The 15789-nt window shown below is 36.8% G+C and overlaps 1 protein-coding gene across 19 annotated transcripts in view; it reads right to left on the bottom strand.

Moving 5' to 3' along the window:
- Positions 1-15789, bottom strand: part of znf740a (zinc finger protein 740a) — a 20613-nt gene continuing 4824 nt past the window's right edge. The window contains exons 4-19 of one of the 19 annotated variants that reach the window (XR_005709805.1): positions 15391-15537; positions 14576-14696; positions 14245-14328; positions 12181-12264; positions 10391-10474; positions 9812-9895; positions 9212-9295; positions 8744-8827; positions 7928-8011; positions 5784-5867; positions 5312-5395; positions 4894-4977; positions 4338-4422; positions 3442-3525; positions 1685-1768; positions 1254-1275 (exon numbers count right to left, since the gene is read on the bottom strand). Coding sequence is in view for 15 of the 19 variants with exons in the window: in XM_040159183.1 (XP_040015117.1) it covers positions 732-905; positions 1157-1275; positions 1685-1768; positions 5312-5395; positions 5784-5867; positions 7928-8011; positions 8744-8827; positions 9212-9295; positions 9812-9895; positions 10391-10474; positions 12181-12264; positions 14245-14328; positions 14576-14696; positions 15391-15537 (1401 nt within the window). In the remaining 4 variants the exon portion in view is untranslated. Of the gene's footprint in view, positions 906-1156; positions 1276-1684; positions 1769-2036; positions 2656-2895; positions 3526-4337; positions 4423-4893; positions 4978-5311; positions 5396-5783; positions 5868-7927; positions 8012-8743; positions 8828-9211; positions 9296-9811; positions 9896-10390; positions 10475-12180; positions 12265-14244; positions 14329-14575; positions 14697-15390; positions 15538-15789 lie in introns of those variants that run through there. The other 18 variants (XR_005709804.1, XR_005709806.1, XM_040159183.1 and 15 more) reach the window with 18 other exon arrangements.

The following is a 15789-nucleotide window of genomic DNA, read 5'->3' on the forward strand; positions in this document are numbered from 1 at the left end:
ATCACCACTCAAGTCCCATAATGAAATAATAATAAACATTTTCAATTATTTACACAAAGTAACTATTTAAACTGTACCTCCTGTGATGATGAAGTCAGGGACATCTTGTTGTTCGAGTCATATTTAGACCAGATACTGGTTTCAGTGAAACGTCTAAATGCTTAACACTATGTTAGCTGCAAAGGCAAACAAGATCTGGTCCACATGAGATGTCAACAGAGGGATTTTCCTCGCTTTACCTTAAAGGAAAGTTCAGTTTCATTAATTTTGACCTAAGTGACAATCCTTTTGCTTCAAAATGGGCCACATAAGGAAAAATCAGAAAGAAGCTCAAATACTTTTAGTCACCACTTCATCCCATTTTGTTGCTAACACGTCAGGATAAACAATACCCACTGCCCTTCCCGAGTACCACCGAATGCAGATATATTTCAACAATAATAAAAACTTTTTTTCATTTTGCAAAAACCAAATAGATTAAGTACAAAACAGGACCACTGTTCATCACAGAAAAGTCTCGTCTTTAAAAAAATGGGCAAGAAAAACGAAACACAGTAAAAAGTCAACAAAACAAAAACACAAATGTCCCTCTGTCATTAGTAATCCCAAGACTGGAGCTGCAAGATCAGTCTGTGCTAGAGTGCGGCGCCACTAAGCACAGAGCTGAGAAGAAGAAACCCTGTGGCTTGTCCCGTCTCTGGCGGTGTTGTGGATGTAGGAAAGGTGGAATGTCAGACCGCCAGCCGGCCTGGAGGGGGATGCAGGGGACTCCAGGTCGGGGGTGCGGGTGGGGGTTCTTGGGGATATGGGCGTGGTTCGCAGCACGGCTGGTTCTCTACTTTGGCTACACTGCGACCTTGACACAACCGCCGATGCCGCAACAGCCGGTCTGTCCGTGAAAAGTTCTTTGAAACACAAATTGAACATGGTTAATAATTCCAGTAAATGTGGGGGTTAATCCTTTTAAATAGCATTAAGACCAAGAAACAACAACAAAGACAAGTCTACTTTAAAATATCAAGAAATCAATATTCATATTGCACATTTTATACATCCATATGCAACAGCGGGTATCTCAAAGACTAATTTTAAACAATACATGAATACCATAAATGTTACATTAGGGGCAGTTTGGTCCGTGTCCATTCAAACATACCTGCTGGCACCGTTCACACTGGTAAGGCTTCTCCCCACTATGGACACGCTTGTGTCTCTCAAGGTGGTAGCGCTGGATAAACCTCATATCACACATGTCACAAGCAAATGGCTTCTCTCCTAAAAGAGCACACAAATACACAGTCAATGCATCAATTTTAGCGTCTCTTACCAACAAATAGCGTACAGCTTTCACTTGCTAATCTTTCTTTGCAGACTAAATTTCCAACACTTACAAAAAGTTGGAAAACACTGCCCTATCAGTAAATTTTAAGAGTGTAGTGTCAGCAAATGGATATTCTAAAAGGCCTCGTCATCAACTCATTATGTGTAGATCGGAGTGGAATTTTTTGTTTTCATGGCCCAGATCTACGCAACACAGAGGCCCCAAAAACTGGGGCAAGTATTTTGAGGCTGGTTCAACATCCCATCAAATGACTTGACAATCCAAACTCGAGTTTGTGATCCCGTTCTCTTGCAAGCGCCAGAGCCTCTCTCAGTAATATGGGTACGGTAAAGGAACTCATACCCGTATGAGTGAGGCTGTGTCTCTCCAGGTGGTTACGCTGAATAAACCTCATGTCACACATGGAACAAGCATACGGCTTCACCCCTACACACACAGAGCAATATATTAGCCCTACCACCCACATGTGCAATGCATACAACTTTCAAGCTTAAGCTAGCACTAGCACTAGAACACTGGCAGTGCTAATAACTCATCCTAATTTTAAGTATGTAATGTGCAATTCCTTTTTTTTTTTTTTTTTTTTTTTTAGAAAATATGTTGAAATGATCAGACATGCAACTAAAAATACAGTGGAGTTAAATCTTAACATAATGTGGAGCTAAACTTGTCTGGCTTCAAAGCAAAACGACCAAGATCTGTCATATGCACTGTGTGAGATTAACATTTAGAAGACTGTATGTTTGGTCTGAACATCCTCACAGACTATTTCAGCATCCTCTTACCTATGATCTATTATGCCTCTATTTACACTACAAAAACATTTACAAATAGTTAAAGTCACTGTTGACCATTTTTTCCTACAAGTGTTTGAGTTTGACTTTGGACCAGTAGTCCCTGGAGAACAAGTTCTCTAAAGCGGTTGTCGACCTTCCTCCTACCGATGCTGTAGGAGGATAGAGATACTACACAAGACTTTCATTAATACTAGACAAGTTGCCACAATGCAACCAATTGCAATTATAAATGTAAATTGAGGGTAGTTATGGTAGAATTAGATGCTATTTGCGAGTTCTGTGTTTATCCACCAAAAAAATAAAATAAAATAAAATAAAATAAAAAAAATACATATAATTAATTGTCCTTTCTGGTTGATTGTTAAGTGCCACAGTGATAAACAGACTGTTTTTAGTTGGGTTGGGTTTCAAGGTCCCATTCTGATTTCAAATTTAGAAGATCTGTGGAATCGTTTGGTTTTGTGTTTTTAAGTTGTGCTTACTGACTTATGAGAGCAAAGTTGTTTCCTTTTTAGCCTATTAACCAAAAAAAAAAAAAAAAACACAACATAAGTTATGACAAATAACTAGCCCAAAATGTTTTTTTTTTTTTTTTTACTGTGAACATATTTTTGACTCTTCACTTTAAAAAAAAAAAAAAAAAAACTAAAAATTATGCCAAGGACTTAATAAGGACCAGAATTCCCAAGTGGAACTGGAGTCACGCTTATTAACATTAAATTCTAGCTAAAAGGCAACATAATAAATCCTGTGCTTCCACATTTTAGTTCTTAAATTGCCCTCCAGTATTACTGGTGCACATAGTAAAAATTGATTCAAAAGGCTGGTAAACAATGGCTGATCCACAATGAATGGCATCTAACCAAACAAAGAGTCACTGTAAATGTAAACCAGAATATTGGCCTCTAAAATTCCCATCAAAACCATCCAGATCAAGACAGAATTAAAAGTTAAAGGGCAGGGAGGCAGACAGACACATGCTACCTCCATGGCACATGAAGCTTTTTTCTTGCTAGGTATGAGCTTAATCAGGAGCAGGTAACACACGATGTTCACATTATCTGCCAACAATTCTGGAGGGCAACAATCAGTTTTTGCTAAATAACCTATTTTTAAGTAAAGGTTATAGAAATACTTAATTATTAAGTAAACTACTTACTAATAGCAACTAACCTGAGCACCTATCAAAAACATACCTTCTGACTATTTCTCTAAGCACACAAAAGTATCTCTCATATCGGCACAATTAAGAGTAAATGGTGATCTGTATAATGTGAGAAGGGTAGGTGCACGGACCCATACCCGTATGAGTGAGGCTGTGTCTTGCCAGGTGGTAACGCTGAACAAACCTCATGTCACACATGGTACAAGCAAAAGGTTTCACACCTAAATGCAAAGTAGCAATATTATATTACGTTGCCTCACTTTCCATTCTTTACCATACATATCTAAGCTATTGGTTATTAACCACACATTTGCCAATTCATGCAAAAACAAAAATATATTTCAAATGTTTCCTTTATGTAACGCTTACATTTACCAACAAAGACAACTATACAGCTGACTGTTATAGCGTCATCACCAATCAAAATGATTAGCCATCAGTATTCTAAAGTTAAAATTACAGTCAGGAAGCACTGCAGTCATTACCTTTACTTTTATGTCCCTCGTGTTAATAGCTCATCAGCTAAAGTAGGATTTAAATCATCTAAATAACTAACCAATTTTTTTGCTTTAAAAGCACATTTCAATGTGCAAACATAACAAAGGCATACATTTCAAGTAATTGGCGATTTTACAACTAGTGATTGTGCTTACTGAAGGGGGCTGATGAAGTTATAATTCTTTTCTGAAAAGCTATTTCTAGTAGTAACAGGAGAACTTAAAAGCACAGGATGAAGCCAAATGTGTCTGTACTGCTGATTTTTAGTCTTTTTTTTTTTTTAGAAGGTGTTAAATATTCTAGAGGGCATCAATTTTTTCAAGTAAACTACCTTAAGCTACATAGAGTAAAGGTTACAGAAATGTATTTCACAGAGCAAATACTGTGCACTAAAGATTTGCACACTACTAATTTTGCTTTCTCTAAAATTAAACATCTGAAACTTGACTTTTTGCTGCTTTGCTGGTATTATAAAAAGAGTACTAATAATAATGACAAAACAAAAAAAAAAAAAGGTGTGCACTGCTGCATATACCCGTAGTGAGTGAGGCTGTGTCTCGCCAGGTGGTAACGCTGAACAAACCTCATGTCACACATGGTACAAGCAAAAGGTTTCACACCTAAACGCAGAGCATTAAGGTATTATTTTCAGACTTCGTAATTTTTGTTGTGTTCACAATCCATCAATAAGCAATATACACCTACTATCTACTCAGAATTGATGGGTTGTTAACCACTATTTCAATTCTTTTTGCAATTTCTTTTATAAGAAATTAATGCTTGTTTTTAAATTGTTGTTTTTCCTCCAAATCCAATACAGTATACATCCAAATGTGTAAACCAATTCCCAAATCCACAACTAAACACATCACATGAGCTGATGATGTTGCAGTCCTGTATTTCTTTACACGTCAAGACCTGCTTTCGTGTCGCTTTTATGCACAAATTGCAGGGGAGGTTTGGTCAAGAAATTGTTGTACTGGTCAGTTCAAAAGATAATTGACAATTGCCTCAGACAGCTGACTCTGTATCTAACATAATGTAAGTACAGTCTGATCTTGGTGACATGGGTAAGGTGGGCGGACGCATACCCATATGAGTGAGGCTGTGTCTTGCCAGGTGGTAGCGCTGAAAAAACCTCTTGTCACACATGGTGCAAGCATAAGGTTTCACACCTAAATGCAAAGTAGCAATATTATATTACTTTGCCTCACTTTCCATTTTTATATGTAGGAATTAATATCTACCCTATTGGTTATTAACCACACATCTGCCAATTCATGCAAAAACACAACCCTTAAAAAAAAAAAAAAAAAAAAAATTACATAAGATTCACGATTATCCTGCTTTGCTGATAATACAGACTATGAAACCATGTTAAAAGTTTATGCTGCATACTGACATTTCCGTTAAATATAACAGGCATTTGTCTGAAGTGAACAAACAAAAATCAATGTGCACGCTGATTTCTAACACTGAATGTCATGGGCACGGTGCACGGACCCATACCCGTATGAGTGAGGCTGTGTCTCGCCAGGTGGTAACGCTGAAAAAACTTCATGTCACACATGGTGCAAGCATAAGGTTTCACACCTAAATGCAGAGCATCAGGAAAATTAATTTTTTTGTCTCTGCCTCTAAGAGAAAATAAATAAATCTATACTCATATTTCATAACTTAAGAAAATAAATCTGGCCTAAATTGATATCTGTGGTTAATAACCAATGTCATACCCTAAAATAACTTACAAGGGTACAAATAATATAATAAGATGCTTGTTTTATTCTTACAAAATTCCTAGAGGAGATTTAAAATCAATTTAAACAACATATGAGATGATGTCATCTAATGGCTATTAACAATTAAAATAAATCTCATCCATCATAATTTTTATATGAAAACAGATATTTAAGATAGATCAAGCATTCAGATGTTGCAGCATCCTAATCTTGTGACTGGGTTAAGATTGGCAGACGCATACCCATATGAGTGAGGCTGTGTCTCGCCAGGTGGTAGCGCTGAAAAAACCTCTTGTCACACATGGTGCAAGCGTACGGCTTCACCCCTATACACACAAAGTACCAACTTTAGCATTAAAAGACTCAACTGCCAAAAATGATCGATGCGAAACTTTACTAATTGCTTAGTAAAGTTTGGTTGCACTTATCAGCGCTTTTTTTTTACACTGGAAATTCCAGCATGCTTCAAAAATCTGCTATTCCAATTGGAAATGACATTTTCACATCTGATTGAAGATAACCATAACTGCTGAAGGTCTAAGACCAAAGCTTAAATTAGAAAAAATTTAGGGATGATGAAAATATCTCGTGTAGATAGCAAACATTAACTTATCTTCAAACCTAAAAACCTACCAAATGACCAAACAATCAATTGAGGTGAAATCGAGCGCCCTAATGGGCACTTTCCAACTAGCAGAATAGCATGTTTTTCAAACTATGCCAATAGGTGCTTGTATTCATACAATTTCAACAACAGATTTGTTAATGTAAAAACTTTTGTCACGCTGATCGCAGAGGTTAGAAAATTTTAGGCAGTTGGTAAACAACTATGCACAACACATTAAGATTAGACATTGGTTTGCAGAGCAACTCTTGTGATTTAACTTGAAAAACTGATTTATAGCAACCTAAACTGCTCTGAAAACCATCATACAGAACCTAGCTTATAATTGAAAAAAAAACAAACAAACAAAAAAAAACAACAACATTAACTTCGCTCTCTTCAAGTTAAAAATTTTTACTGTAAAACAGACTGGCAGAATATCCTTACACAAAACCTGTCTTCAAACATGATAGAAAATGAACTTAAACTATTCATGACAGAATTTTGTTATTTCCTCACCATTACTTTGAATGTGAAATGACACAATGACTAAGCTGTGTGAGCAGTCAGCTCTAAATTTGCATGTTTTAATTTTTTACAGGAAAAAAAAAGAAAAAACACTGAGAATTTCAGCCTGAATAAAAAGTAAATATAAAGTCCTGTTGTGAGTCTCATTCACATCAGCTGAAACCCCATATGCCCCCCCCACCCACCCACACAGTTCTACACCCCCACCAGGCCACATTACCAACACACACTCCTTAATTCAGAATTTGATAATCATTATCCACAGCTGTATCAAAATGAACAGCGCTCAGTGTCTGTGTCATTACCTGGAAAATCTCTGAGTCCTTTATAATGAGAGCTACAGCCAATCTGGTTCTGGTGTGCCTTTAGTTGCACAAATGCACAAATCTAGCACTGATCAGCACTCAGCTGCTCCAGGGTAAACATCTTCCTTGACCCAGTTTGACCTAGCTTTTTGGACACAGTTCGAACTTCTCTCACACTGCTTTAATGCGTATTAGTAATTTGAACATGACATTTGCAGATGGCGGTATTGACTGTTAAAAGGTTTTCTACTTTATTTGACTTCATTCACAAAAAATAATTTTTACTATTTATCAAAATAGAGGAAAGAGATCTTAAAGTGCAGTTTTTTGAGTCTGCAAGCCACAGACACCCGCATTCTTGGAGTTAAAGTGTCTATGAAATATTTTCCTGTGCTCTTCTCATCCATTATACATTTCATTTATTTGTGAGAATCTGGGTTTTGGGTTTTTTTTTTTTTTAATTATGTAAAAAAAAAAAAAAAAAAGAAGAAAAAAAAAGGAAAGTCAATTACACACAGCCGATAGTCTGACTCTGTACTTTATGCTGTATTGTGTCAAAGTAGATTTTCTAGTTACAGCTGAGCTGAGTCAAATGCGAAATAAATTCTGAAAAGAAAACATGTCAGTAATGTAAATAAATTTCGGCTTGCAGACATCTCAAAGCTAAAAAAAATTAAAAGTTTTGAGAAAAATAACTGAATAAATCTACAAACCAAAGAGTGGTGTTTTTTGCCTTGTGGTCATCATGTCATTTCATAAACAAAGTCTTGGCAAAAGTATGTACATGCTTAAGCTCCTTGTACTCACATGAAACATTAGCACTTGTCAGTATATTGACAGAAAGTAATACAAACTCGAGTTTGAAGCAGCCATGTAAACATCAATGTGGGCGCATGCAGGTCCAAAGTCAGGGATAGAGAGGGTCAAAGATCAAATAATAAGGACATACCTGTATGAGTAAGACTGTGTCTTTCCAGTTGGTAACGTTGTATAAACCTCATGTCACACATGGTACAAGCATACGGCTTCACCCCTAAACAGAGCAGAAGAATGTTAGCTTTATTTCAACACACTGATGAAGTTCAGGACATACTGACATGCTGGGTTGTTTATAATTGCATGCTTTATTAAAGACAAAATTCTGTTAAAGACATTACACAAAAAAGAGTCTAAGAACCTGCAGACATCAAGAGTTATGGTGCATCATTAATTAGGGGGAAACAGGGCTTACACACTTGCAGTTCGGATTCTTCTTGATTATTATTCAGTCATCCTGCAAACAAACTGTTTGTGGTGGTGAAAAACCCATTTTAATTTCACGTTGAAGCTTTTTACAAGTTACCTCATGTTCAGGTAGCACCATTTCACTATTTAGTGAAGCCAAATATTCTTGCCCGATGAAATCTTGAAAAAAGTTCCTAATTTTCTTGAAAGTTCCGACTATTGATGCCTGCATTTAAAATACTTTTTAGTGTAATGTGCTTTTCACTTAATATGTAAAATAATACTCAACAATAAACATGCAGTAGTACCATTACAGTGTTAATCAGAAAACAAGGTAACTGGCAGAGAGAGTCACTTTCTCAGTGGACAGTTTTCCAACAAAGCCTAAAAATTCTATTAAACATTTTTTAAAAATGGAAGTTAATTTACCATCAATGGCATAGTTACAGTATCATATATAGAGGGAGTTATCAATTTAAAATCACGTGTAGGTTTATATGAAAAGTTTCATAGGGAAAGGGGAACAATTAATCAAGCATACCAGTATGAGTGAGGCTGTGTCTTGCCAAATGGTAACGCTGGAAGAACCTCATGTCACACATGGAGCAAGCGTATGGCTTCACCCCTAAACGCATACAGTACCAAACTTTAGAAAAAAGTTCTCATGAACTATGTAAACAAAATATGTCATTTTACATACACTAGTCAGTTTTATGTCATTACAAGGTCTCATGTATTTTCACGGCCAACTGGTCTAAACATACAAGACATAAAATGTATCATGTCAACCCTAAAAGCAGTTAGCAAATACAGTGAGTACACCAGAAAAGAAATGAAAAACCTACAAGTGATTAAAGTTTAATCTTCCATAATCAAGAATATTGAGTAGCACAAATTACAATTTACTTTTTGGCAAAGTACTCTCACAGGTAGGCAATGCCTACGCTCAAGGGCAAATATCTACAACCCCTGATACTGTGTAAGTGAGAGGGATAAGTAAAACTTATACCCGTATGGGTGAGAGTGTGTCTTGCCAGGTGGTATCTCTGGAAAAATCTCATGTCACACATGGAGCAAGCATATGGCTTCACCCCTGCACACAGAGCAAAATACTTTGTAAAAACAACACAATGAACTGAACAGGACACACTCACTTATATTATTATGTATCCAGACATGCCAAAAGCAGTGGCACCAACATGTTGTAACACTAAATGCATTCCACTAACATTTTCTAAATCTGTCTACATGCGTAATAAAGGTGACTTCAATAAAAACGTCTTTTTGCTGAACTCAGTACAGCTTTTCAATGCCGAGATGCATTGCAAAAGCCGAAAAAATGCTTAGACTCAAGTCACGGTTTAATTTACTGGCACTGCAGTTAAGTATCAATGGATGAAACTAGGGAAATGATGTCCAAGTCAGTGCCTTATAGGGTTAAGGCAAAAACTGAAAGGTACTCCTCCAGCATGTCCTTGTGGTTTCAAATGCCTGATGCTTATTAATATCTTAAGAACTAGATTCAAATAATTCTATAGACAAGGGACAGATAAACGTCAGTAAACTGGGTATGTGGGCTCTAACGTAACAAAGAAGGGCGAACCCATACCCGTGTGAGTGAGGCTGTGTCTTGCCAAGTGGTAGCGTTGGAAAAATCTCATGTCACACATGGAGCAAGCGTATGGCTTCACCCCTACACACATAAAAAGCATGTAAATATTAGCTAGAAACAGAAAAAGTACGTTTCAACACATATCCATCAAGTCTTTCCTTAGAATAGCTCTTCTTTTGCTTATACACATCATACCATCAGCCTGAGAAATAAATGCTTGTTTTGCAGGATGGGTGATTGTGAGTGGGTCATTTCAGTCAGATAAATGTAATTTTAAAAATTAGGAGTCAAAAATAAATAATTGCACAGAACAAAGTAGAGCAGGGGAAAAGCTAAAGTTGTGTACATTCAGGTGCTCCACTATGTATGCATGTATTTACATCAAGAGCTAAAACTGGTATGTTTTATATTTTACCATCCTAATACATGTCTGGATACATCTTTATGTTTATGAAAAATGTGAATATTTGAAGCTGGTAGTCATTTTAACCACCCTAAATCTCGGTTTACATGGCTGTGATTTGACAACTTAAGGTACCACCACTACCTAATGAGCTAAGGTAAGCAGACGCATACCAGTATGAGTGAGGCTGTGTCTTGCCAGATGGTAACGTTGGAAGAACCTCATGTCACACATGGAGCAAGCGTACGGCTTCACCCCTACATACACAAATTATCGACATATTAGCTAAGAGGTTCCTTTTGCATCAAAGGGAAGCGTCATTCACATACATTACACCACTATGAGCTGGCAGACATTACACATTCTCATCAAGCTTCATGCAAAGGGGTGATTTGTTTTACATCTAACTGGTAAAAGTGTCTTCTGTTATGGGGAGCATTCATTTTCAAATAATCTAGAATACATCATGAAACAAAGCAGCAACAGGATATAAGCCAAGCATTTTTAGAACAGGACATACTAGTCAGGATCAAAATAGCAAAAAAAAAAAACGTCGCAAGATGGTGATCACACTGGCCAGCTGAAGCAGAAACGTTAGCACACTTCCCCACCGTTACTATTACAAAAGTCGCATGCATTCAATTTATGGTGGCATGAAAATGTTTGTTCCTTTCAAGTGTTACAAGTGTGCTTGTTTCCTAGCACTAGATTAGCACGACTTTCAAAAGCTTCCAATCTGATCTCCGCCAGCAGAAGAATCTGTAAAGCAATTGTGCAACTAATACAATAAAAATTTTTATTAAAAAGCCAGACAATTGCTGCTTAGGAACATGAGTTGTGCAGCCATTAGTCTGCATGTAAAATAAGTGTGGACATCAAAGGACTATTCCCATAATATACCATGGCCTAAGTGAATCAGCTACTTTAACATAACTGGATCTTGCAGAAGGGCATGAACAAAAGCTGCTACCCACTGTAAAACGCTTACTCAAAATAACTGGTAATTTATTTTGCAAATTCAACTTTCTATTATGGACTGCAATTTTTCCAAACATCACAGTGAGCTGGTCTCCTTAAAAATTACATCCTGCAAATTACATTTTTAAATAAAATTTTGTCCTTTTGACCACTCACCCCCATCATACACTGCGGCTGTGAAACCATGTCACTTCCTTCAAAAATTCTCCTGAGCTCCTCAACCACAATGGATAGAGCCACTAATAACAACATATTTAGATGAATACTGTATCAGTTCATGTATAACAGGATATGCAAAATGTGAACAGCTATTGTACACTACTATGTACACAATGCACAGCAGCTGAAAGCCAGCTTCAAATCTTCCGCTTTGGTAGCATGATAAAGCAGCAGTAACAGTTCGGGGCAGAGAATAAATAAATGGCTTAAAAAATTTAAGCCAGAGTAATGTGTTTCACAGCAATGGTACAAGAGGGATAATACACTTTGAGGGGTCCACATGAGAATTTTTTTGATTTCCAAGTGCATTTGGAAAAAACCTATGCTGAGGAAAAGGTGCCTTAAAGTATGAACTCCAAAGGCCAAACACCTACATTAATCGCTGGGGTGTTATTATGCACTCCGAAACGATACTGCACTTAGGACCCCTAATATCGGATAATGAACAGTCCTTTTATTATGTGGAAAATGCAATTCAACAGGACTGTTAAAAAAATATGCTGAACACTAAATATAGGCAAGCAATGGATTCAACACATAAAAAGGTTACTGTTGAATTTTTACACAATTTTTCTGATCAACTCCTAAAGGGTTGTTTTAGACCTGCATGTCTGCTTGTATACTATTTGTGTGGTTGTATAGTTGTTCAGACTGTTAATGTTTTTGTTCCCAGGCCTCTCTTGAATAAGAAATATTGGTCTCAATGACACTACATGATTAAATAAAGTTTCTTAACTTGAACTGGGTACGGTAAAGGAACGCATACCCGTATGAGTGAGTCTGTGTCTCTCCAGGTGGTAACGCTGGAAAAACCTCATGTCACACATGGAACAAGCGTACGGCTTCACCCCTACACACACAGAGCATAGAAGTATTAGCTATTCTGTCTCTTAAAAATGCGAAAATGTGACAAACAAACCAAAAAAAAAAGAAAAATTAATAAAAATAAATTTTTAAAATATTTATTTTTTTATTTTTAAATCACAAAATTATGTGGAAACAGAAAGAACAGATGCAGTGATGCCACAAAGAGCAACTGCTTACTCAAGTTACTGGATATATATATATATGATATAAATATAGATAGATAGATACATACGTATATATAAACCAGATTTGGTCAACATTAGTTTACTACTGAATCATTTCTTTTTATGAATACTGGGGCAGAAGTCACTGACTTGGAAAAACGAGGTTGGAAGTTGACTTACCCACAGTGCACACTTCTTAAACAATGAAAAACAAAGAATTTTTTGTGAAAGGGTGTAACGCAAATATTGACACTATGCATAAATGTTTTTTAAATAATTCCTCAATTTTCATTTTATATAAACAAATTAAGAACATAGTCCTTTGATGTCCATGCAGTTATTTTCACTGAAAAAAGTAATAATTACATACAAAAATAATGATAAATACATAAATAAATAAATCTATCTTTTTTTGCGGCCTGTGCTTTGAGGCTTTCAAATACATACACTTGGGTCCACAAGTTTGAGTCCACTTTTAAGTCCACTATCAAAAAGTCTTGTTTGGAGAACTGTTTGTTGTCTTCATATAATTAATATGCAATATAATTGATATATCTTAATTATCGCCAATACAAGTCAATATTTTTAGATCTAAAATGCACAGAGAAAAGTCTCACAAATCTGAACTAGTAGCACAAATATTCTTTGTAACATGTAGTTATAATTATTTTGGTCTGTCAACAGTGAAAATCCATATGTTGACAGAATGAATATGTGCTGTTGCAAACTGCTCTTCAACTGAAAGTTCTACAGGGATTCCACTCTGGAAAGATTTTCTGGAGTCAAATCGTCCAAAACAAGAACAAGTATGCTTCAACAGAAGTGCTTGTTGGATGGTCGAACAGCGGTGGTCAGATGTGGTGGGTTGTACTTGTGACTACAACCAGCTGTGATAAAGCATTGCCCAACAGAGCATTGTGAACCGTTGTACTGCACAAGATGTTTACAGGACATGCAGGAACTGCTAGATGGCAGAACATAGGATTAAAGGCCTGAGCGTAGTTATGGTTTAAAGTGACCACACCATGTGAAGACCAATGTATCAAGGAGACATCTTTGCAGGCCCAACAGCATTTGCATCAACAACACAAAACCAAATGAACAGAGAATCTTCTACTTCGCTTGTCAAGACAATCATTTTAACAACAAAAGAAGTCAAAACTATGGGTCAAATATGGGAATGGGCAAAACAATATCAACATATCACATTTGAAGACAGGAAGAAAGTTGTTTTCAAACAAGTTAAAGTTTGAATTTGCAGTAAGAGTTTATGACAATCAAAAAAGAGACTAATTTCTACCTCTGCAGACACCAGAGCTCAACTCCACTTAACAATCTAGAGAAAAGGAGGAATTTGTCTCTGGCATCTCTGGGATCCTCTAATAGTGATCAAATAATGTGGATTCTAAAATCTTGCAAAATTTTCTACAACTCAAGCCAGTCAGTACTTAAGCTATGGTTATGGCAAAAATTGGACATCCAAAATGAATAAATAAATAAACCACACTATCTGATCTTAAATGATACAAAAACACAGGTTTTTAATAGTGGACTCGGGACTATTGGACCGCACTGTGCTGAATCACTTTATGTAATTTTTTTCTGGTGTTGGGGGACCAACATTTGTAAGACAAATACTGTGCTTTTTATTTTGGGCTGATCAGATTTTGGGGGGTGGCTTTGTTGGAAATTACTGTCCACAGACAAAATGAACCCTGAGCATCTGTCCATTGATTCAAGTGACAGACTACAGAGGTAGTCAGATTTATGTAATATGGGTACGGTTAAAGGACGCATACCCGTGTGAATGAGGCTGTGTCTCTCCAGGTGGTAACGCTGAATAAACCTCATGTCACATACGGCACAAGCATACGGCTTCTCCCCTAAACCGAAGAGCACCAGTTTTAGTTAAAATCCCCACAGATACCACCGATCAGCTGTGAGGCAAAAGCTATTACCAAACAAGGTTTTTAAGCAGGCCATTGCAAAACCTTACAGTTGCTGCACACTCCTAGATTCAGTCCAACTCAAGCTCTCAGGGCTTCTTTCGACAAATTATTATTATATTCAGGCATTAAAAGCTGTTTAGGCTTAGCTGTAAACTCGAGTTATTCCAAGCATGACCCATACCTGTATGAATGAGGATATGTCTCTTCAGATGGTATCCACTCCTAAATGCTCCGTAACAGTGATCACAAATAAAGTTTTTCTGCACTTTGGATGACGGACCATTCTCATCTCCACCTGTGCCCTAAGAAGGATAGTAAGAAATAATGATATCATCATTTGTTTCAAATTCCTCCTTGATAATGCACTGCTAACAAAATAAGATACAGTGCATTTTTCCACAAAAACAAAGTTACATCTGTCATACATAACCACCCTACTGCTCAGAATCTGATAAAAATCTAAAATTCCTCAAATTTTATTACTATGGAGATATGATTTCTATTACAGAGTTTGCAGACCAAATGCTTAATGTATTTTATTGTATATTTTTAAAGTTTCATCATTTCTAAAACCCAAATTGTCTTTGGTATAAATAAGCAAGACACGAAAGTTTTTTCTGCTTTTTTACTACATGTAATTTACATCTGAATTGAGAAATACCCCACAATCCCCTCCAATGGCCTAATGCCCTCATGTTACTGCTCCCCCTGTTATGCACACAACTGCAGTTATTGTGCTCTGCTTCACTCTGCTCCCCTCCCCCTCTTTCCTCTCTAGAGATCCTCCACCCCCTCCACATCTCCCCTGAACTCCTCCCCCCACCCCCACACAAACAAAATGTGCACAAATGAAAGCTCCAAGTCAGGCGCACTTGAAAAAAGTTAAATGCTTTCACAAAAATATGTGCAAGCAGCAAAAGATATATTTTATATAATAAGGGAAAATGAACATGCACAGCAGAGACCATTCCCTATTTAGCAAGCACAGCCACTGACCTTCCCTCCCCTTCCTTCTTGTTCTCTCACTTTACAGGGCGTCACTGATTTCCTGTTCTTTTTTTTCTGCTGCATGTCCTCGTTGGCCCTCATCTCCTTCTCATCCAGCAGGCGGGGAGCTTGGAATTCACCTTCCTTCCGGATAAGCTACAGAGCCAGAAAAAGTAAATTATTTTCTAATTTCAAAACTATTACCCTAAAAACTAAAAACAGAATATCTGAGCATGACTAATATTAAGTGATAAATTGAACCTCTATTATGTGCCCCCCCCCCAATACCAGCTGAAGAAGCCAGTGTAGAATAGTGTAGGTTTATAAATTTTCCATCTTGATTTCAGTAACGCCACATGATTTGAAACAACTGGAATCTTTTCTGATGGAGGAGGAATATCCTCCATA

This window comes from Xiphias gladius, chromosome 21, assembly GCF_016859285.1.
Source record: "Xiphias gladius isolate SHS-SW01 ecotype Sanya breed wild chromosome 21, ASM1685928v1, whole genome shotgun sequence".
Taxonomy (NCBI): domain Eukaryota; kingdom Metazoa; phylum Chordata; class Actinopteri; order Istiophoriformes; family Xiphiidae; genus Xiphias; species Xiphias gladius.